The sequence below is a fragment of the Thermothielavioides terrestris genome, chromosome 2, assembly GCF_000226115.1.
Source record: "Thermothielavioides terrestris NRRL 8126 chromosome 2, complete sequence".
In the NCBI taxonomy this organism is placed as follows: domain Eukaryota; kingdom Fungi; phylum Ascomycota; class Sordariomycetes; order Sordariales; family Chaetomiaceae; genus Thermothielavioides; species Thermothielavioides terrestris.
The window spans coordinates 7,722,166-7,743,469 of record NC_016458.1 but is presented as its reverse complement, the minus strand read 5'-3'; the positions used below and the strand labels follow the sequence as shown (position 1 = coordinate 7,743,469).

The window sequence follows — 21,304 nt, the reverse complement described above, 5'->3', positions numbered from 1 at the left end:
CGCCATCCAGCCTCGCGCCGCAATCAGGGATCTATAAATCTGAAGATGCTGGGAGAGGGAAAATAGAGGGATGTCGGGGAAGTTGCCTAGTCGGAGAAAGATGGAAAAAAAGAAAAAGAAAAATGCCCGCCCCAAATGCACAAGCTTAAAACCCAGTGCTCCACGCCCAAACCGCCACGCCACGCCAGGCGATGTATGCTCTGCGTCATGTGCCGCGTGTATGAACCATAAAATCAACGCCCTAGCCTCCCGAAGTGAGATTGACCGCCTCAAGATGCGCGGTAGATTAAGTTGGGGAAGATGCAGAAGTGGCCCCCCAGAAATAGGTCACTCCATCCACCATGCAAACGCCGGAAAGAAACGAATCTTCTTGTTTAAATGACCATGAAGGGGATGTTCGGTCGTAACGTCGTCGTCGTGCTCATGTGGCCGTCCGTCATCCAATAATGTCTAAGAGCCTTGGGAAAGCTGCGTCTCGTTATCTTTGCGTCGGGCTCGTCGGTCTTCGAGCTGAGGACGGACGCCCTTCCAGAAGGTCCTGCCCAGGATAGCGAGGGAGGGGAGGGGAACGCCAGTTGCCAGCCCAACTGCTTACTTGAAGAGGCTGCGCAAGTCCATCAAGCGCTGACGGGCAGCCTCAGTCCGGTCGGTGATCTTATCGTTGGGATCACGGTCCATGCTGAGGCTGGCAAGCTTCTTCTTCTTGTCCTGCAGCTGGAGCATCTTCTCCTCGAAGCTGTCCCTCATGACGAAGCGGACCGTGCGGACCGCCCGGGTCTGGCCCAGACGATGCACTCGGTCGACAGCCTGCGCCTCAGCAGCAGGGTTGAACTGCGGCTCCATGACATAGACGCTATTGCCGGCCGTCAGGTTGAGGCCCAGGCCGCCGGCCATGATGCTAACCAAGATGACTTGCACGGACGGGTCATCGCGAAAGGCGTCCATGGCAGCGTTCCGGGCCGTGCGCGACATCTTTCCATCGAGCCGGGTGTACGTGATGCCGGCGTTATCCAACGCGATCTGGATTAGGTCGAGATGGGAAGTCCAGCCGGAGAAAACAACAGACTTGAAGGGGGGTTCGTTGGGGCACATGGCGCTCTTCTCCTTGTTAGCAAGTAACTCCTCGATAAGTGCCCGAGTCTTGGTGTGCGGGCCGCTGTAGCGATCATCGGGAATGATCTTGCCCGTGCCGCCCTTATTCTTGGCCGCACGAGACTCGTGCTCCATGTCGGCGCGCTTGCGCCGCAGCTCGATGCAAGACGACTTGTCGGTGTGGGCGCAGACATCGCAGCCGATCTGCTCGTTTTGCAGAAACTTGACACAAGAGGGGCAATATGTGTGAAGGCACTGCGCCATGTACCCGAGGAGGTCGTCCTGGCTGTCCGAATCCGGGTCGTCTACCTCGATGGCGCCCAACTTGCAGTTGCACCTGAAGCAGTTGTCGCTGTTGCCTTCCTGCATCAGGTACAACATCTCATACGCCTTTTTCTCCTGCAACACGGGTCTCGCCCCCTCGTCATCGCTGTCCAGATCAATGGGCGTGTCTGCCGTCATGCCCTGAAGATCAGCGAGATCCTCGTCGTTAAGCAGGTCTTTCCCATGCGCACAAATCAAGCGGAGTTGCAGGATAGACCGCAGAATGTGTATCATGGTTCTGCCGCCCATGATGCGGTCCTGGCCCGCGCCTTGGCCGGTCAGGACGCGGACCCGATCTTGGGCCGTCTTGGCGAACCAGTCGTACACCTGCCGCTCCTCTGGGGTGAAGTTCAGCTTGACCACCTCGTCCGTTCGCGGGGGAAGATGAATTTTGTCCTTGAGCCGCCGCAGCGTGATTGTATCGATGAGAACACGGAGTTTGGGCACGATCTCCGGGTCGGCCACCTTGAAGGGCTGGATAATGTACTGCAGAAACTTGGGCCTCTCGTCGAATGGCTTCAAGCGCAAAAATGCCAGCAGCGCCGCGAGATCTTCCAGTTTGTTCTGGACCGGGGTCCCGGTGACTGCCCACCGCCGGTTCGCCTGCAGTCGGCAAACGGCCTTGAATCCAAGCGTCGACTGTTCGCGGATCTGGTGGGCTTCGTCGAGAACGATGCGGAACCAAGCAATCTCCTCCAGGGGGTATGTGCCCCTCTTTTTCTTCAACCGCATATTGAGCTCGCTCACGACGGAGCCGTACGTGGTGATGACCAAGTCATACTGCGCCAGTTGCGCAACGTCCTTGATGCGATTGGGCCCGTGGTAGATGTGATACGAGAGGGCACCGGGCTTGATGTGTTGCTTAATTTGCTCTTCCCAGTTAGTCACGGTGCTGAGAGGGCAGATGAGCAAGGTTGCCTTTGCGTTCAGCCGCACCGGGGTGAGGTCCAACGCTGCGGGCTTCGGGACTTCGAATTGGTGAAGAGTGTGCGGCGGCTTCCGCTCTGGTGCCTTCGGTTGGACAGGGGCCCGTCGCGACCAACGCTCCGCGTCGTCCAGAGTTTTGGTTACGAGCGACAGCACGCTGAGCGTCTTGCCCAGCCCCATCATATCAGCAAGGATACCGCCTAAGGTGGGCGGGGGCTGCTCCTTCTGTGTCTCATTCGTCACGACGTTGTAATAGAGGACGCCGCCGAAGCGGTCTTTCTTGCGCTGCCAAGTGGACGTGACAACGCCTTGGCCCGCGTCCGGCAGCTGCTCAGACTCGCGAGACGTCATAAAGTATAGCGCCTGTCGCTGGTGCTTCAGCAAGGTTGTCTGGATCCGTTCGTCGGGATCCGCCTCGGGCAGCTCCTCCGACTTTGGGAGAGAGTCGAAGACACCCAGGACTTCGGAGCGGATCTCCTCAGCCGAGCGAACCACGGGCGGCCCATGGTAGTGACTGCTCCCGGCGCCATTGAAGCGTGCCACGGTCGGAAGCCGGCTCTCCTTTGCCATGGGGTTGAGAACTTTAACGCCAACCTCCACCCGGGGCGGGCTCACGAGATTTACTCTCCTCGCCATTAAATGGTTGCCGACCTGGGTGGCGAACTTGCGGGGCCCATAGACCATCAGCTCAAACTTGTGATTGAATGAGGCTGGCTGGCCGATCTGCTCGCCCGGGAGTTTCCGCCTGGTGGGGATCCGGCAATCGGTGCGGATTTGAAGCATCGAGTCCAAGAGAGGGGCTAGACACTCGGCTGTCTTCGCGTCAACCGTGCCGAAGATGCGCCGGGTGTAGTCATAGACGTAAATCCTACTCGACCGGTCGTCCGCCTTGCGTTTGAGCACGACCTTGACCTGCGGCCAGTAATCGTCGCCATTGATGGAGACCATGCCGGGCTTGGGCGCCGGGACCCGGTGACAGTTAATCGAGGCGCCCTCAACCATTCCGTAGCACACTTCCTCGTCCTTGATCGGGTCCTTCGGGATCGGAGCCAGCGAGTTTGTGTCGGAGTCGCCCTCGGTCAAGTCAATGGTCTCCAGCGACCTCGGCACTTGCCTAGGCTGGACAGAGTCTCCAGATTGGCGCCGCTGCTGCTTGATGTCTTGACTGAGAACGCCGCTGCCAACGCCAGAGAAGGGGCTGTTCGTTGAGAGCGAAGGCAAATGGTCGTTCTCGTTCATAGTCTTCCGGCGCTTCGGCTGGGGCACCGCGGTGCGCTCTTGCACGTTATGCAAACGCTCAATCTGCTGGCCAAAACCATTCTGGAAGATGGGCATGGTCGGGGGGTGGTGTTGCGGGACGTTCTGGCCGTGGGCGGGAATACCGGCGGAGTCGACGTCGAGGCTCTCGCCGGGACTTGCGAACTGAAACGACACCTCTGGCTGCTCCGACGAGACAGGCGGAGTCGAGGAAACCGGAACGCCGCCCGCCGACTGCGGCCTGACCGGCGGGACAAGCCCAGCCTTGGGGTTCAGCAGCGCCGATGGGGTCCACATGTTGCCTGGCTGTAACGAGGCTGCCTCTAAACGCCTCAATCCGCACCGAAGGTCAGCATGAGGCGTTGTATCTCCGGGGTTGCATTGCAGTTTCAAGAGCTTGATCTGGGAAACGTCGGGTGTACCGCGGAGAAAAATCAGGCGGGAACGGGCACAGGCAGAGAGAAGTAAGGTGTGAGGCTTTGAAACAAGGCCGATAAAGGGTCGGCTCACCGCGGTGTGGCTGCCAACGTCCTGCCAGCTGCGCGGCACCCGTCCTCAAGCCCGTGTTGCCAGCAGCTGCAACGCCCAAGTATCGCACGTCATCACAAGCGCCAAGCTGGGCCGGCAATCGAAGTGCTCTGTGCAAAATTCGTTTTTTTCGCGGTCGGGGTTGCGCAGGTGGTTGTGACCGATTTAGTCGCTTTCGAGTCAAGTCTTTGGAGGGGGAGGCAAGACCGCAGTTTGCGCCGCCAGAGAAGGGGATTCGGGGGAATGGGAGATTCGCAGGCCTCCGAGGCGGGCAAATAGAAAAATAAAGTCAGACTCGAGATTGGATCACATCTGCTTCTCCCAGCACCAAGATACCGTAGGAATGGGTGGAAAGAGCGACTGAAGGCAGGGCAGCAGAGGTGGTAGCCAGAGCGAAGTGGTTATCGCCGTCACTTTCCACGGACAAGGGCCCTGAGCTTTATCGCAATCGGCTGGTCGCGATAGGCCCGCGTGACCGGTGCGTAGTGGGGCACGTGCCGCGCAAGAAATGTGCCTGTGCTGCCGAAACAGCCCTGGGAGCGGGTGTACAGGACATAAATTAGGAAGCTGCAGGCCAGCCCGAGAGCGTCGATTCTCGGCCGAGGTCGACTTCGTTCGCTCACTCACCTTGGACAGCATACAAGGTAGCGACTGGCAATTCGCAACCTGGAGCCCCCAACGACGGCACAGGAGTGTGCACGGAGTGCCGTGTATGGACGGGAGGCACCGGTATGCCGCTTTCACGGGAGGTACCTGGCCTATTCGGGCGAAACCCTGTGTTTCACTCATCGAAGATGCGCAGCCTGCATCACCGGCGGCAGACACCTGCAAGATGCTTCTCTGGTGTCCGATCTACCGGTGAGCGACCTTGCACTCTCTCGATGCGTTCTCAGTGGGCAGGAAATGCCCAGTCTGCCAATCTGATGTGCGGCTCGTACGTAAAGTAGGTACATAATGCACACCTAACAACATGCAAGCCCCGCATGCAGTTAGGCCATGTGAGGCTGAAACGCCGTGACGGCAAAGCGGAAGCGAGCCTCGCCAACCACACTCGGTGACTCTTTGATGGCCGAGACGACCCAAGAAGACCAGGAGACAATTCCATAACTACTCTCGCAGTACATACTGCCAATCTTGCTTCCACGGGACTACCAAACGCCAAGGCTCGACAAATCCATCGATTTTCCTTCCTCCCCCCACCCCAGTCAGGTTTCCATGAGCAGTGCCGTCGGTGAACGGCCAAAAACCCGTCCCACAGGCCCCAGTCCACCCGGCCTCGTGACTCCCTTGATGACCATCCTTACAAGTAACCCACGCCCCAATCCCACCCTACCTGTCTTCAACCCCTCCAACCCCCAACCTCATCCCCCCTCCCTCCGCCCTCCGGCCTCCGGTCTGTCCAACCTCCACTGCCGACATCAACGCCCCACCCCCCAGCTCCATCACCCCCCTCCTCCGCTCTCACCACCACCACCTCCATCACCAGCAACCTGCACAACATCCACCAGCGCCTCCGCCCCAGCCCCAACTCCTCCGTGCTCCCGACCGCGACTCCTCGTCCGGTGCCGCCTCCTCCTTCTCTCCCCCGCCAAAGACGGCTGCTGCCGGTTCGCCAGCACACCAGGTACACCAGCAGCAACACCACCACCACCACCGGCAGCAGCAGCAGGCGACCGCGACCGCGAGGGACTCTGGCTGCGCACGCGCCGCGAGCGGAGCGAGCGCTCGATCAGCGCGGCGCGGCGGAAGCGCACCGTTCCCGGCAGCAGCAGCGGCGGCCGCCGCCGCTGCTGCTGCTGCGGGTTGTCGCTGCTGCTGCCGGTCAGGTTTGCGGCGGGCTTCGGGGTGGAGAAGGCTGTGCCGGCGCCGCGGCGGGCGGCGGAGGTCCTCGTCGTCGTCGGCGGCGGCAGCGGGGTTCGCGGGGCGGACGGGCCGGCGGAGGTGGAGAGTCCGAGCGAGGTGGAGCGGCGGCGGCGCCGGCCGCGGAAGTTGGAGGATTCGGCTGAGCCCGTGCCGGTGGCCGTGCCGGTGGTCGTGCCGGTGGCCGTGCCCGTGCCCGTGCCGGCTGTGTGGTGGTGGTGGCGGTGGTGGTGGAGGGCGCGGGCTTTGGCCGCGGCCACGAGCATGCCCTCGACGCGGCGGCGTTTGCGACCCCGTTGGGCTTCTGCTTCGCCGGTCGGGTCTGGCGAGGAGGAGGGGAGAAGGTTTGAGGGCGGCGGTGTGGGCATGGCTCTGCTGTTGGCTAGGGGCGTCGTGGTGGAGGTTGGGGTTGGTGTTGAGATGGTGATTTCGTTGCCTTGGAGGGACGGCAGCGTTGATAGGTTAGTTGCTATGGTCCTTGGTGAGAGTATTTTATACAAAGAGAGGTAAGAAACAAAGTATTTTGGTAGATACCAGACAGGTTTCAGGTAGGCTACGTAAACGGCTCCGCGTTGAATGTTTGGTTTTAGATGATTATTATTCGACTAGTTCCAGTGTTCAGGTTCCTCAGTCTTTCTCAAGCAAGATCGGGAGAGCATCACGTTGGACGGCCACAATGCGTTGCTGTGTCATCTGAGGTGTAGCCGCACTGCACGTCGTCCACTACATGCACATACATGCTAGTCTGGCTCTTTGCAGGAGGTATCTGATTCGGCGCTGAGGACCCTGCAGATAACCATAACCCAAACTGCTGGATGTGGGAGGGGGTGTACGTCATGGCTAAGACCCTGCATACAATACGGAATACAATATACCAATGCCCCGATTGTTGAACCGGTACAACGTTCCCGGCTTCCTGAGTGCCTTGGTAGAAGTACCCAAGCTTTGACCAAGACAAGATCGATGGTAGAACCTCCAGTTTTCCCATGACGATAATGGCCGTCATGATGCTTTGTCCGCCCCCTGCTGATCACTTCCCTCCAGCAATCCATCGTTGGATCTCATAAATAGAAGATCGAGCCAATCAGAACTGGAGGAGAGAATCCTCAGATCCGTGGGTATCTTGGTAGTGTATGCGCAGGGCCGTTGTAGCCCGATGCGGAAAGATCCTATGGTACAAAAAAGTCATGCATGGTACAGTACTTCCGTACAGGTGTTGATACAGATGTTGCGAGCCTTTGCCAGCGCTCATTTCGCCTTGGCAACCTCGGCAATGATCCTCACCACCTCCTTCTTCTCAACGACGGCCCCTTCCAACGGCCCGCCAGGCGTCAAAAGGGACTTGATCATCTGGGCCTGAAGCGCCTTCTCCTCGATCCCCTGGGCAACGAGGTTCGCCTTGGTCGATTCGACGATCTGCCTCAGTTCAGCCTCGCCCAGCTCCCTGACGCCACTGCCAGCCGCATACTCCTCGAAAATCCGCTGTTGTGCCTCCTCCTTCTCGACGAGATCCTCCCGGCCGGCTGCCCGGGCCTCCTCGGCCGCTTCTTGCGACTTGCGCGCCATCTTCTGGAGCAGGCTGACGAGCTGCACGTCCGTCCGGATGGGCTTGTCCGTCTTGCTGGCGTTGAGCGTCGCCGCGAGCACGGAGCGAAGGACGGCGAGGCGGTTCGCGTCCTTGGCCCGCATGGCCGTTTTGAGGTCCTCCTTGAGTTTGGTGAGGAGAGGCGGCGGGGGGGCCTCGGTCGAGTATGCCGCACGGGAGATGCGCAGCGACGCCGTCGGCCGCAGGCTCGGCCGGGCGAGGCTCCGGACGAGGGGAAGGGAGAGTCTGCCGGCCATGGTGCGTTTCGGGAGCGCAGCAGACGGAGTAGTCGAGAAACTCGCAGTTGAGGATGAATCAAGTTCTCGGCCGTCCGTACGCCTTGCTCGGACGCCAATCCCCGGACTCGATGGTGTCGTGAGGTGAGCTTTGGAGAAAGATGCTTCGCCAGATTTTGGCTCGAAGATCGACACGGCAAGGAAGCCAATTGGCACGCTAATGCAACAATGTGCCAGGCACAAAGTAGCTGTGCTGATTGGTTAATCTCTCATCCTGGCTCGAGGTTTGGGTGGGACAGCGCTAAGACGTCACCGCACCAATTCTCCGTCACTGTGAAACAGTTGTATACACACGGAGTTAGCGGTCGTCGTGTCTTCACCATAGGGGGTGCTGCTGCTAATATCTCGGCCAGGGCCGCTCGGGGCATTGGAAAACGTGCGAGAATTAGCCACGACGAGTAGGAGGCACCGCTTTGACCCGGCATTTCGAGCGGGTTTGACACCGAATCACCCCCGGGCCGGCGTGGGTTATGGCTAAAGAGGTCCCGCCAAGACTAATTTCGGAGATTGCCGCTTACAAGTATTTACAATCGCCACGGGGTGAGCGAGGCCGCGACGGGGCCGCAACGACTTCGAGCAACACCAACAACGAACAATCGCAAAGACTCGTTGCAACAACTTTACGAAACCTCAACCAAATCGAAAAAAAAGAAAACGAAGTTAACCCTCATCCTAACCTTGACCCTCACCCTAACTATAACCCTCACCCTAACTAGCGGGGGGCTGGCGCTGCCCCCCGCACCCCCGGCGAACTAACCGCTTAGCGATAGTGTAGACGCCTTGGCGATAGCGAAAACGCCTTAGCGATCGGGGTTGCGTAAAAACGTTGTAAAAACATTGCCGACAATTGGCCGAAATTAGTCTTGGCGGGACCTCTTTAGCCATCAGCCCGGCGTGCCTCCTCCAGACCAGGGCCCACCTTCTAGGGTCGGGGAAATGCTAGGAGAAGCCGCGGCGCCCCATCATTTCGATCGTCAATGGACGCCGGAGCAAGAACCGGGAATTCTTCGCAGCGTAGCTACACGTTAGCTGTTGAATATGCAGCTTATTGCCTAGATTACGGAGGCCTGCTGTGAGAGATGTCCTGGACTTGAACGCAGGCTATGTAGAGGGAGGCTGTGAGAGTCTAGCGAACATGATTGGAGATGATACTCCGTACTGTGTGTTATGCCCGTACCTTACTTGGGCGGACGGGACGCCGAGTTGGGCAGCACTACAGGCTGATTTGGAGGTTGGTCCGGCTACGCCAGGGAAGCAAGCATGGCGCTTGTTGTTGGGCGATAGTCCGCCCTGCGACCCTCCCAAATCGGCTGACCAAATCTTAGCGGGCGGGCCCTGAACCAAGATGGGGGACGGGAGCTGTGATTTAGGTAGGTAGCTAACAAGCCCGGCATCAATAAACATCATTTATGGAGCCCTTCCCCCCGAGTTGGAATCGTAGATACTACACTACAAAGGGGGAGCTGAGGTGAATTCAGTCGCTGCCAACGTGAACCCCGACAACCCACTGCCTTCCGTTCATCGAGGCTGATTCCATGCGCCAATGACCGCTGAGGTTAGGGGGTCAGGGGGTCAGGTGCCCGTGGTTGCGGCTTCATCTGTTTGATCCGGACCGATGTTTCGAGACGAGCCGTCGATATGGGAAGGTGCCGCGCACCCACTCCCTTCCGTCCAACAACAGCCGATGGGCGCCCGTGTTCGTCCCTTCCCCTCCTCTCTCAGTTCTCGCCCGACCCACTGCTTGCCTGGCCAAACCCCCTATTACCTACTCCATCAACCTCGAGGTGTCAAACATCGCCGACAGCCAGAAAAACCGAATTCTAATTGTCGGGCGCGGAGTAGCACCCCTCACACACCTGGCCGACCTAACCGGGCTTCGACGCCATGTTGCACACAGCCTCTTTGTCATCTGGTTAAGTTCTACCCGGCATCTTCTCGTTGTGCACCCTCGAGTCCCCGCTTTGCCGACCTTTGTCCACGGGAAACGGGCCACTTCGATGCATCAGCCATAACACAGCTCAGGCGTGCCGCGCCCGCTTGCTCGATTCGCCATGCCTCCCGCTTTTTGAGGAGTGATGGCTCCGGCTATCGCCGGTCCGGTGTTGCCTGCCGCTGCCCGGTTTCCGACCAATGCACACGTACCTGGATTCAGTCGTCAGCAGCGCTACCGCGAAGCTTTCGGGCGATTACCGCGACAGCCGCCCCTTACACTGGGAAGTACGCCTGTGTAACTCCGGAGAAGGATTAGCAGCCATTCCGAGAGCGCCATGCCGAGGCGACGACGACAGCAATGCGGCAATCAGACCTTGAACGCTGGGTTATCGGCTTCAGCTCGAGCTTGCGCTACGAGAAGCTGGATGTCGGCATTTGTCATGCTGGTTGATGTCGCCGAGTCAGCACGAGCATGTTGAAGAGGGCCACTTCGAGATCGTCACCCACCCGAGAGCGTGGGAAAAGGGGAACACAGCAAGCGAAGACAACATTCTGTGGACGTTGGCTCGGTTTGCGGCGCCGATGGCATTGTCTCGCGGATCTGATGACTCGTCAGAGACTGAACTCGGTCAAGCCACACCTAACAGGGGACCCCGCACCTGTCGACCATCCGCTCAGGGGCAACGTCAACAATCGCGACTCGACCTCCACAAAGCCCGCTTGAATCATCCAATTTTGCAGCCGCAGTGGTGCTCTGGGATCCTTCGCGGGCTGAATGCTCTGCATGTAGCTCTGCGACCAGACTTGGAGCGCGTGGTCTGGCTGTCACATCAGCTGCTTGAAGTCGTGATATCCCGGGAAGTCTGGCGACGACTCACTGGAGGTAAGCGTCCCATTATCCGATTGAGCGTTGAAGTATATCTCCACCATCTGACACCAGCCTCCAGGACGAAGAATGCGGAGAATGTCGCCCAGATAATTCATCCACCTGTGCGCATGAATGCCTCCGGCCATCATCCTGCTGTGCACCAGGTCAAAATAATTCGAAGGGAAGGTGGACCTGCTTCGTCGTTAGCAGGCGAGGAGCATCCTTGTCCTCGAGCTCAGGCATCCTCACGGACTGTTGAGGTCATCCACCTGGATATCCAAGTTGGGCGGGAAGTCTTCCGGCAGGGGATACGGATATATGTCGATTCCGATAACCTTGGCCCGTCGCGATCACGCTGGTCAGCAACACACAAAACCATCCGACTCGAATCCTGAGCGAAGCAGCCTTGTTCCCCATCGCCCGTTTAGCCATCGCTAGCACCAGAAGCTTTGACGGCCTCCCGAAGGGCGGATTGAGCGGGGATCTGGCTGCGCCGGAAACGAAAAGAAGGCGGATGCTTCCACGACCGCTCCAGGTGTTCTACTGCCGCTGCCCCCACAGCACATCGACGAAGGAGTCTATCAGGAGCTGGTTTACACACCTCGCATTCGGGATACTGTTCGGCAACCTCCATGGCCCACGCGCCGGACCCGGACCCGCAGTCCAAGATTCTCCGCGGTCGCGGAATCGGGGGGAATATGAGCCTGTTGTCGAACATCATGTTGAAGACTCCGTGCATATACTGGAGACGGTCGATCTCGTCCTGCCCGCCGGTAAAAGCGCAATCAGATCAGCAATCCGCGAACCGAACACTGTCCCGCTTACATCGTCAACCGGAGCGAAGTATATTCCGTTTTCCAAAGCGTATCGCTGGAACTCCCTGTTGCCGTGGACGACAAGTTCCCGGTAGATGTTGTCGACAGGGACAGTCTGGGAATCGCTGTGTGCGGCTTAGCGACGTCTCTTCGCGTCGACGTGGAACCGGGAACCAAAACGGTGGATTACACACTCTTCGTTCATGGCTGCAGAAGTCGGTCCTGACGTCGCGGGTCTAGCAAGACGGCAAGTCTTGAGAAAGAGACAACGCATGCAAGAGGGCAAAAGAGTCGACAGTGACGATTTCAGAGCCCAAGTGGGGAACGCCAGGGAACTCAGGCTCGTTGCATCATGAGGACTTAGATGGCCTTATGCGGGCCTGAGGGCGTGAGCGGAGATACTTCCAGAACCCTGGCACGTCGGGACGGCCCTCAAGGACGGCATCGGACCATGTGCCTCTCCCCTATGCCGCACTCCCACGTCTGAAATGAGCCATGCTTGCTTGGTGGGCCCTGATCCCGTGCCAAATCATTCAGATTGGCCCGACGGAGCGGTTTGCGCGCCACGACGATTTTGTCGATCAGAGGGCGTTGCTGCCGCATTGTCGTTCCAGTATCTGGGACAGCGCTGGCGTCGGGAAACCCCTGTCGTCAACTTGGACGCACCAGAGGAGCGGGCGCAAAGCCAGCCCGACTTGACTCCGCTACGCTCGACCAGTTACTTCCCCTCGCCTTCCGGGGTACCACACCGCCCTCGGCCAGCGAGATTGCCTACGTGGCTGCCGGTTTTCTCTTGAGTTGCGGCGCATTGCTTGGATAAATCTCGGCCCGGAATCCTGGTCCTGCTTGAATGTTTCGATCTTCTGAACAGCCGGAAGCCCCCCCCGCACACTCTGGGTTCTGCTGTGGCATGTTGATCGAGAAAGGTGAAACACCTTTCCCGCCCGTTGCATCCACTCTGCCGGTGCTCGACCGGCCGTCGCTAGCCCGGTTGAAAGCTGCAGAGATTGCTTTGTGATTGGAGAGCCCCCGTCCCGAACTGGCAGTTCGACGTGTCCCGCGGTCAGGGAGGTTCCGGAGACTAAGACACTCTTAGCCTGATGCAGCGTCCAGAGCCCGGGCCTGGGTCGACAGGCCATGATGCCCCCCTGGCGCGCGCCCGACGGATCAACACGAGCGTCGCCAGTGGACCACAGCAGGCCAACTGTGGGTGGACTGGCTCCTGAGAGCCGCGGCGGTTCCAGCAGTTGGTTTACCTTATTATTCCGGCAGGCCTATAATATAGGATTGGATCCGTCACGTCTAAACTCGCAGAAGGACCGACCATTCGGCACTGCAGGACCAAAAAAGCAGACAAACCGGGTCGTCGGGGAATGGGAATCCATCCGGTGAAAACTTGGCATTGGCAGGCGTTCCTGCGCTGCAGCGAGCTAGGGGCACCAGCCTCCTTCGCTAGTTAGCGTGTGTGCAACTTTTTCGCGTTTTCACGGCCGTCGCAAAGAGCTGACGTCAAACCAAAACGCCGCCATGCTGTGACCGGGAGCTACAATGCACCACATGATGTTCTGCCCTGGGCAGCTAAACCGAATCCGAGGACGCGGTCCTGGGATCACGACGGGTTAAAGTTGAGCCTACCACGGCTCCGCTGGAGCGGCACCGCCAGGGGGGCTTGGTTCCGGCGGAACAGAAGAACCACGGAAGCAAAATTTGACAAGATCCCCGCCGCGAACCCTGTCCTGGGGCATTGAATAACTTTACTGTGTGCACAGTAACGCCCACAGTTACATCCCACCAATGCGCAACATCTCTTGTGCCAGAACGGAAGCTCCCTCGGCTGGCATGTTACCTCCGAACTGGGTCACGTCGTTTCTACCTATGCGCTGAGGCGCTTTACCACCAGATGCGGGACGGCAGTCGCGTCAACGGCCCTCTGCTCGTTCTTCCTGAAACGGGGGAAATCGCCTCTGCTTCGAGAAGACGGCATCATGCTCGCACCCAGCGCGGAGCGTCCTGATGGAGAAGCGGCACACCCTCCCACAGTGGGCATTGGCTGATGTCCACCCCCTGTTGCGAACCGGGCCGAAACGCAGGGGTTCGAGTACGTACCGGTTCCCAGCAGCTTGGTGACGGCGCCTCATGTCTTGCCGGCACCCGCCCGGTTGGTAAATTGTCCACATGTCTGTGCGCAAACCGCCCCGATGGGTCCGGTGTTTGTCTGGGAACCCCCCTTCCTCCCGGCCCCCCTGTTTGCGAAATGGAATGAGGAACTGAAACAGGGCCCCCCGCCCGCGAACGCGGGATCTGCGCGGTGCTGCCCGCGACAAGGTGGTGCGACGACGGACGCCCTGTTCTCCTGTACTCCGTACACTGCGGAAGTACAACATACATACTATGTAGTCACTGGGACTGACGATTGGTTGATTGAAACTGTTCCTGCGGCTAAATTCTGGCAGTCGAAGCGGGACGATCATCTCTGGCGGATCGTTGCAGAGATCAAGTCGTTTCGGCCCTCTGTTAACTTGGCGATGAGCGGTCGGGAACAATCGACACCGCGGAAGAGACGCTGCCACGAACCCCTGCAGCTTGCAACATCATGAAATAGAACGACGGGCGCAATTTCGGTGCTCAGCTCGGCAGACGGGATACGCATCGCCACCGAGGTTCGAGTGCAATGCGTAACGTTAACAGGCCAGGCCACATATACTGTGCAGCGGCCGCGATGATAAGCTGGGGAACGAGGCGGTCACCGATCACCAGCCTCCCATGGCACCTTGGTAGCACTGAGCGCCACAATCGCCGGGATCCCCAGCGCTGGGACCGAGTTTCAGGTCAATCCCTTGCGGGCATCTCGGGAAGGAGTAGGCACCGAGATCAGTTGAGAGGCTTCGCCCGGTGAGGCAGTCCACGGACGGGATGACGCCTTTCGCCCGCCTGCACGCATCGCGCACAAAAGTAGGCGAAGAGAATCAACCGGCATGCCTTCTCGAGGGTTCTCTCGAAAACAACTGCAAGTCAGGCGCGGCCGAACCGGAAGGAAGCTCCGTGGTTCGCAGGTGCCATCCTACAGTTCCTACAGTGGAGAGTGTAACGACAGTGGGCTTCCTATCGCCCGGCCAAGCCGCGGTTGGCACCATGGCACCCACCCATGACAGCGGACGGGACAGGGGTACCATCTCCTCGCCATCGACCGGGGCCATCCTGGCCACAACCACCGCCTCGGGTCGAGGTGAATTGCGAAGAGGTGTGGCGTGGGTAGGGTGGACTTACCCATGTTGTTCCCACCATAGCCAGCCTCTCCTGGAATTGCCGCCGCCCCATGCTGCGTGCGACCTCTTTCGGTTCCGATGGCTTGCTGCAACTTCCTGACAAGAAATGAGGGCCAGAAATGCCGGCCCAGGCGGGCTGTTCATGATTCGCCGTGGCCGGACACTGGCCGGTTTGCTCGAAACAGCTGTCCCGCGGGACATCCAACTCTGGGCGTTCCCGGCGCACGCATGTCACTTGCGTAACCTGGAGAGACGCAGAAAACTTGTCTTAGCGGGCCATGACGAATAGTGGGTTCGTGTGTACTGTGGTATGTGTCGCTTCTCCAGGTCCCGCCCCCAGCCCCCCGGCTTGGTGCTCTCTCGGTGATGAGCGCACAATCTCCTCGTTGTCTCCACCAGGCCTATCCAAGCGGCCGGGTTTGTGGAACCCCGACTGTTTTCCTCCCTCCCCCCTCCCGCCTTCTCCCGAGCTCACCGATCTTGGTGCCTCTGCCTCCTCGGCCACAAATCCGGCGAAACGGAGTCTGGGGGGTAGGGAGCTACACTACATACCGGGCAGTGGGACTGAAGAAAAAGCAACAGTCTGCATCCGTCGCAGTCTGCATGCTTCCCATCACGGTCGTCGTGTCTTTGACGGGACCCTCTGGCCGCGCGTAATTTATCCTGCCTCGCGTTATGAGTAGTTACATATGTCGCGAGTTGACTGCTCAACCGATTCGCTGCGCGCTGCGAGATTGCGGCGGGAGCTTCGGCCGAAATTGCTGGTTGTGCTGGTAGCGGTTATCCAGTATGATCCTACCAGATGCTGAAGAGGGCTCATGCACGGTCTAATGTCTTTATGTGCTGCCGACTTCACCTGCTGTTTCTGGAACTGGCTCTGGCTCTTGGCCACGCCCGCGGCATCATAAGCTGAGGGGAATTGCATGATAGCCGGCAGACAGCCCCTCACCGGCCTTCTGCATGCGCTAGCAGCGAGGTGCAGACGGGACGGGATGGAGGCGGTGGCTGGTGAAGTCTCCCTTTTCGGATGTTGATGCTAGGTGAGGATGCCTGCAGGTGGACCGCGCTGCTGGGACTGGTCTAAGCGAGTGCTCCCTCCCCGTCTTCCGTCGTCCCCCAGGCCGGACCTTGTCAGACGCTAGTCATGCTGTTCCGACCTACCGTGTAAACATGTGTCAGTGTCATTGCTTGCTCCGCGCTGTCTCGGTCTGCCAAAACACGACGATGATCTGTCTCCACAAAGCCGACGACACCCCCCTCGGCGATGCTACTCTGCTGTCGTAGGTCTCTCCTGAGTCGGGAATAACTACTGTTGAAGGCTCTTCGTCATGCCCTCCCAGCCATCCCCAACGGGCCGTGAAGTCTCGGGCCAACTTGGTCCATTCGCGTCACCGCAAGACAGAACATGCGCCTTGCTCCCCGTCCCCCTCCCAGCAGCACTGCCACCGCTACCCGTCTCACATGGACTTGTGGCTTGCCTCTGACACGTCCCGTGGAGACGTCCGTCTATGCCATCTACCCACGCCTGCCATCTTGTCACCTATCAGACGTCTAGTTAGTCATGCGCGTAACGCGAGCGCAAACTGTAGCCTGATGATTGGCAGTCTAATATTTTTCTACATGGCAAGTAAATGCTGGTAAGAGCCTCCCTTCTTCTTCTGCTGCTGTTGCTGGAGACGAAGTCGAGCTTAACTAATATCCCGGATTATAAGACGCACTTGCCATATGCCACTGGGCCTCAAGTCAAGGATTCTGGCACACCCCGGAAATGATTGTCAAGCTGACACGATGTGCATTAACTCACTCGGCACTTGATTCCCTCCAGTGACTCGATATCAGCAGCAGCAGCGGAAGTAGTCGCACCTCTCCTCCAACAGCCCCCGGTTGCACGATACACAGCAGAGACGGAAATCTCCATGTTTCGTCTCCGCTTTGATCTCCGCAGCTGTTTCGTTCTATTTCTGTCATGCGTAAAACCCGGTAGTTAGAGCGTGCTTAGTTAACGATTTAGGAAGTTGGTTATTTAGTTTAGTATACATGGCTGTTTGGGATGCGCGACGATCAAACTGTTTAGTCGCCCCTTAGTCAGTCAGTCAGTTTGGCGGCCTCACCTCACTCACTCGCTCACTCTCTCACTTGACTGGACTATGCCGTGTAAATGGGACCAGGTCAGGTCAGATCAGGTCGGGGGTGGTGGTCACCTCTTGGCAACCTGGCAACAGCTAGCTGGCCGGTCAGTTGGGATATAATGTTACCTCGACACGACCCAAGGCGCCGGGCAACGGGACAACGGGCAGGCAGAGAGGCAGCCGGAACTAACGCATCCCAACATGGCATGACGTGAAGGTGAGAAAGGGGTGCGGGGCGAAAAAAAGAGGACTAAAACATACAGCACAGGGGATTCCCCAGTCGTCACCGACCTGAGTACTAGGTAATCCTGCGATCAGCAGCTTATCTAGGGGAGAGCGGACGGGATCCCGAGCTTTCTGCTGTCTATGGCCGTATGTGACAGCCTCACTCGTTGACCTGGCTTAAATATTAACTTGGCTCGATGGACGGGGCGTACATACCGGGGCAATCAGTCAGTGCCTGCCTTCGAAGCGCTGGTTAGTCACCAGCACAGTTGTATCGATGTACCTATGTTAGACAGCCAGCACAACGCATAGGGAAGGCAGTGGCTTGACTGCGCTCTGATAATGCCTTTCTCTCTTCCTTGCTCTACTTTGTGGTCCCATTCCTGTGCCTATATGGCATGGTAAGACAGACGTCCATCACCTTTACCTCCATTGGCTTCTTCATACCCCTTCTCTATCCTTCTCGCAGATGTGTGGTCAGTGAAATGCCGGAGGAGCTACGACTCCATCGAACCATCTATTTTTTTTTCTAACACCTTCCCTCGAGAACCCATCTTGGTGCCTATGGAAAGAAGTATGAGAGGAGGGGAAAGAAAACAGGGTCTGTTCGCCCGATGAATTGACCGTCCAGCAACACCACCTTCAAATGCACGGCAACCCGAAAGCGGCGTCGTCCGGACGGACGGCCAAGAGAGGACAAAAAAAAGAAGAAGAGAAAAGAAACAAGGAAGAGATTAGAAGAGATGTATAGCCTAAAAAGAAACCCAAAGAAACATGCGTATAGCACAGCAGACCTCCTCCCCAAGGTTATGTATGTATGGCACAGTAGTATCACAACGACCCAGCCCATCCAAACGCCCGCCCGGTTTTGACCATCCGCCAACCGCGCTCGACAAAGGAGCCCGGCCTGCAACCGCACAGCGACAATCCCCAGATGCATAACCGCCAGAAGAAAAAGGGAGAGAAAAAAAAAAAAAAGGAAAAATAGGAAAAAAAAAATCAACACCAAGTAAACACCGGATTCCGCCCCTTGACCATCTCCAACCGCTCAACAATCACCTTCCGCCGGTTCCCCTCCATGCCGGTAGCCGCGGCATAGCCGAGATCCCCTCCCTCGAGCTCCTCATCCTCATCTTCATCCTCGCCCTCCTCGCCCTGCTCGCCCCCACGCTCATTCTCGCCACCGCCACCGCCACCGCGGTGGTACTCATAGCTCGCGCGCCCGCCGCTGCCGCGGCGGCCGCCGCCGTTGGCGTTGGCGTACAGCTGCGCGGCGAGCGAGTGGCTCTCGCGGCGGGCGGCGGGCGTGCTGGCGAAGGAGAAGCGCGTCTCGCGCTGCGGCTGGTCGGATCCGCCCGGCGTGCGGTCGGGGGAGTAGACGTTCAGGGAGCGGTGGCTGTGGGCGGCGCGGGAGAGGTGGGGCCGGACGGGGCGTGCGGATGCGTCGGGTTTGGTGCCGTTGTTGCCGCCGTTGCTGAGGGGCGGGCTAGGGGAGGACGGCTCGTTGTCTGCGAGGGCGAGCTCGAAGCGGCCCGGGTGGGGGAGGTCGGCGGGCGGGCTGGGCATGCCGAGCAGGTCGACGACGGGGCCGGTGCCGGCTGTTGGCGGGGCGCTGGCCGCGTGCGCCTCGGAGGAGGTGTTGGCGGCGCCGATGTCCATTTCTTCCTCGGCAATCATGTCGCTGCTTGGCTTGGCATTATGGGCAACGGCTGCCGCGGCGGCCGCAGCAGCAGCGTCGGATTCGGCGGCGGCGCGGCGGTGCATCTCGGCGCTTGCGGCCCTCATGGGGACGGCGACGGGGACGTCGACCAGGTCGTCCCAGACGCAGACCTTGGGGCGCCGCGTCAGCTCGAGCGGGCCGTGGTCGGCGGTTTTGAGCGTCTCGACCACGTTCCACGCTTGGCCTTTCATGACGGCTATTTGGCGGGCGAACATGCGCTCTTGGAAGTCTTGGTCCATCTGGAAGACCCTGCGCAGGGCGAGCTGGGTCTGGCTCCACCAGTGCTTGGATGTGAGCAAGGGAAGGAAATGATCGCGGGTTTTCTGTGAGAATGGCCTGCCGATAAGATCGACGGGGAGGAAGAGCCAGCCAAACGGGAAGCTGGAGCTTATCATTAGTCCACGCTTTACAGCTTCTGAAGGAGGGGTGGGTGCTTGCTCACCTTCTCCAAGCATCCGGGTGTTTCCAGGGCCACGACAAGGAATTGTCAATCGCGCCTATTGTGATCTTGGGGTCCGGCGTGGTCGACACGGGCGTCGATGCGTCCATGGGTCGTTCCGTCCTGTAGGGATGCGACGCCCGAGTCCGAGGCGGGCCCCTCTGCGACATGTCTACCGGTCGCGGCCCTGGTTCGGGATCTGACGTGTCCATGTTGAGGCGGATAGGCTCCGATGCTACCGAGGCCTGCTCGGTTTCCCAATCGACCTTGATCATCCAGTTGTCCAGCCCTCTATCCGTGTTCCGCATAATGTAGTCCAGAATGACGAGCTTCTCGAGCTCCTCTCTGAAGGACTGCTTCAGCGTGGGCGTCCACACAAAATTGCCGGGCCCCGGCGTCTGAGAGTGCAAGCTCTCGTTGCCGTCATCGCTGTCCCCATCGTCATGCGGGGCACTTGAGGGACGGCAGTTGTCTGCCCAGCGCCGTGTCCGCTTCCTATGGGTGTCTGTCGTCCGAAAGCCCGAGAAATACTGGTCTGGCCACGGGTGCTCCCGAAGGAAGACGTTTGCGTCCTTATAGCCCTTGAGAAAGACCTGGAAGCTGCCCGGTTTTGCAGGCAGCGCCTTGCGTTTCCTCGAGAAGTTGTAGCGATCCCAAAAGGGGTAGTGGAATGATTTGGACGACAGGTAGACGACGTCTGTGTAGGGCACCAGATGCGTGCGCAGTTGGGAATCGAGGACATAGGCTGCGGCTTCGCTCACGTAGGAGAGGTTGGGGATGAGGCTGCCGGAGAAGAGACGGTTAGCGTACGTAAAGACACCCCGGTGAACCGTATTGGCCAGGGTTTGGCATACCAAGCTCTGCCGAAAAAGCAAGGGAACAAGTTCCGATGAATCCACTTGTTCCACTTAGGATTCCCCGCCGCGTAGGGCTCCTCGTCCTTGGGCTTAAACACGCCGACCACCTTGCCTTCAGGATTCCTCGCGAAGTAGCTGCCAGAGCTCCCCTGCGAGATCATGCGCGGATGCACGCCCTGGCGTATGGCGGCCCTGACGCTGTCGACAATGGCCTCAAACTCGTCCTTGGTCATGTAGCCGGGCTCGGGCACGGCTAGCATCTCGGCCGTCACGGGGCGGACGCCCTCTGGCGGCTGGAAGACGGAGTGGTGGATCTCGAGACGCTCCTCCTCGCCCTTCTTCTTGTTGCGGCCGCGCTTGAACTTGGAAGCGATCTCGTCGGCCCAGCGCTCGAGGCGGGCATTGATGGCCTTGAGGTCGACGCCCGAGTTCCTGCGGCCGCGCCGTGGGTGACGTCCGCCCGGCCGGGAGGATTCGCGGAAAGCAGCGGCCGAGTGTGACGAGCGCTTCGGGGTGGTCATGCCCGAGAATGGGCGGGGCTGGTTAATGGGGGCATAGCGCGGGGCGGTCGGGTCCTGCAGCGAGGCATAGCTGGCAGCCAGCGGCTCGTCGTCCGAGTCGTCGCTGTGATCGGCCTGAGCAAGGCGCTCGTACCCGGTGGTGGCCGGTCGGGGCATTTCGAGGGAGGGGGAGCTCCCCTATGAGATCTGGCACCGAGGAGTTGTAGCTCGAGGATCCCTGCTATTCCGGCCCGTTAAGGAGGTCGTGTCCTGAAGTAATGCCTGATTCGACGCCACGTCTTGAAGTTTAGGTGCAGGAAGGGGCAGTCAAAGATTTGGAGAAGTATCAGACGAGCTGAAGGAATAAGGAGTTGGGTCGGTCGAAAAGGTACTAATACAATAGGAGAAGGTTATCAGAAGGGTCCGTCCACTGGCTGTCAGCGAGACTGAAAGCGGTGATGCTCGCTCGCTCGGCCCTGCACCATACAACTCGGGGATGAATGGGCGTTGAAGGCGACACGAAACAGCATAATTGTCACGCTGGTGTCGTTAGTTATTCCGTAGCTTCGGGTGACCAGTGACCATGACGGCAGTGGGGCTTTCCAAGCTGCTTTACCGACTGTGATTGGACAGTCGGATGCAGGAAGCCAGCCCGTTTCAATGCAGGGGCCCGCATGCACCGCG

The 21,304-nt window shown here is 59.1% G+C and overlaps 5 protein-coding genes across 5 annotated transcripts; all 5 read right to left on the bottom strand.

Annotated features, from left to right (window-relative positions):
- Positions 1 to 370: 370 nt before the first annotated feature.
- On the bottom strand, positions 371 to 4,704 carry THITE_2115624 (uncharacterized protein). The gene has a single exon (XM_003653272.1). The coding sequence runs from the start codon at positions 3,895 to 3,897 to the stop codon at positions 592 to 594; it is 3,306 nt and encodes a 1,101-aa protein (XP_003653320.1). The 5' UTR covers positions 3,898 to 4,704; the 3' UTR covers positions 371 to 591.
- An 867-nt stretch (positions 4,705 to 5,571) lies between these two features.
- Positions 5,572 to 6,572, bottom strand: THITE_2115623 (uncharacterized protein). The gene is made up of 2 exons (XM_003653271.1): positions 5,942 to 6,572; positions 5,572 to 5,726 (listed from the first exon to the last, which is right to left on the bottom strand). Exons 1-2 carry the CDS (start codon positions 6,354 to 6,356, stop codon positions 5,608 to 5,610), a joined length of 534 nt encoding a protein of 177 aa, XP_003653319.1. The 5' UTR covers positions 6,357 to 6,572; the 3' UTR covers positions 5,572 to 5,607.
- A 629-nt stretch (positions 6,573 to 7,201) lies between these two features.
- Positions 7,202 to 8,308, bottom strand: THITE_2115620 (uncharacterized protein). Its single transcript, XM_003653270.1, has 2 exons — positions 8,128 to 8,308; positions 7,202 to 8,057 (listed from the first exon to the last, which is right to left on the bottom strand). Exon 2 carries the CDS (start codon positions 7,828 to 7,830, stop codon positions 7,237 to 7,239), a length of 594 nt encoding a protein of 197 aa, XP_003653318.1. The 5' UTR covers positions 7,831 to 8,057; positions 8,128 to 8,308; the 3' UTR covers positions 7,202 to 7,236.
- A 1,579-nt stretch (positions 8,309 to 9,887) lies between these two features.
- THITE_110186 (uncharacterized protein) lies at positions 9,888 to 11,689 on the bottom strand (the record flags this gene model as incomplete). Its single annotated transcript, XM_003653269.1, has 10 exons — positions 9,888 to 10,011; positions 10,079 to 10,092; positions 10,175 to 10,244; positions 10,309 to 10,420; positions 10,461 to 10,619; positions 10,680 to 10,861; positions 10,919 to 11,004; positions 11,271 to 11,432; positions 11,495 to 11,609; positions 11,679 to 11,689. The coding sequence occupies 10 exons, from the start codon at positions 11,687 to 11,689 to the stop codon at positions 9,888 to 9,890; spliced, it is 1,035 nt and encodes a 344-aa protein (XP_003653317.1).
- A 6,414-nt stretch (positions 11,690 to 18,103) lies between these two features.
- THITE_34416 (uncharacterized protein) lies at positions 18,104 to 20,797 on the bottom strand (the record flags this gene model as incomplete). The annotated part of the gene is made up of 4 exons (XM_003653268.1): positions 18,104 to 18,237; positions 18,301 to 19,205; positions 19,267 to 20,046; positions 20,118 to 20,797. The coding sequence occupies 4 exons, from the start codon at positions 20,795 to 20,797 to the stop codon at positions 18,104 to 18,106; spliced, it is 2,499 nt and encodes an 832-aa protein (XP_003653316.1).
- Between the last annotated feature and the right edge of the window lie 507 nt (positions 20,798 to 21,304).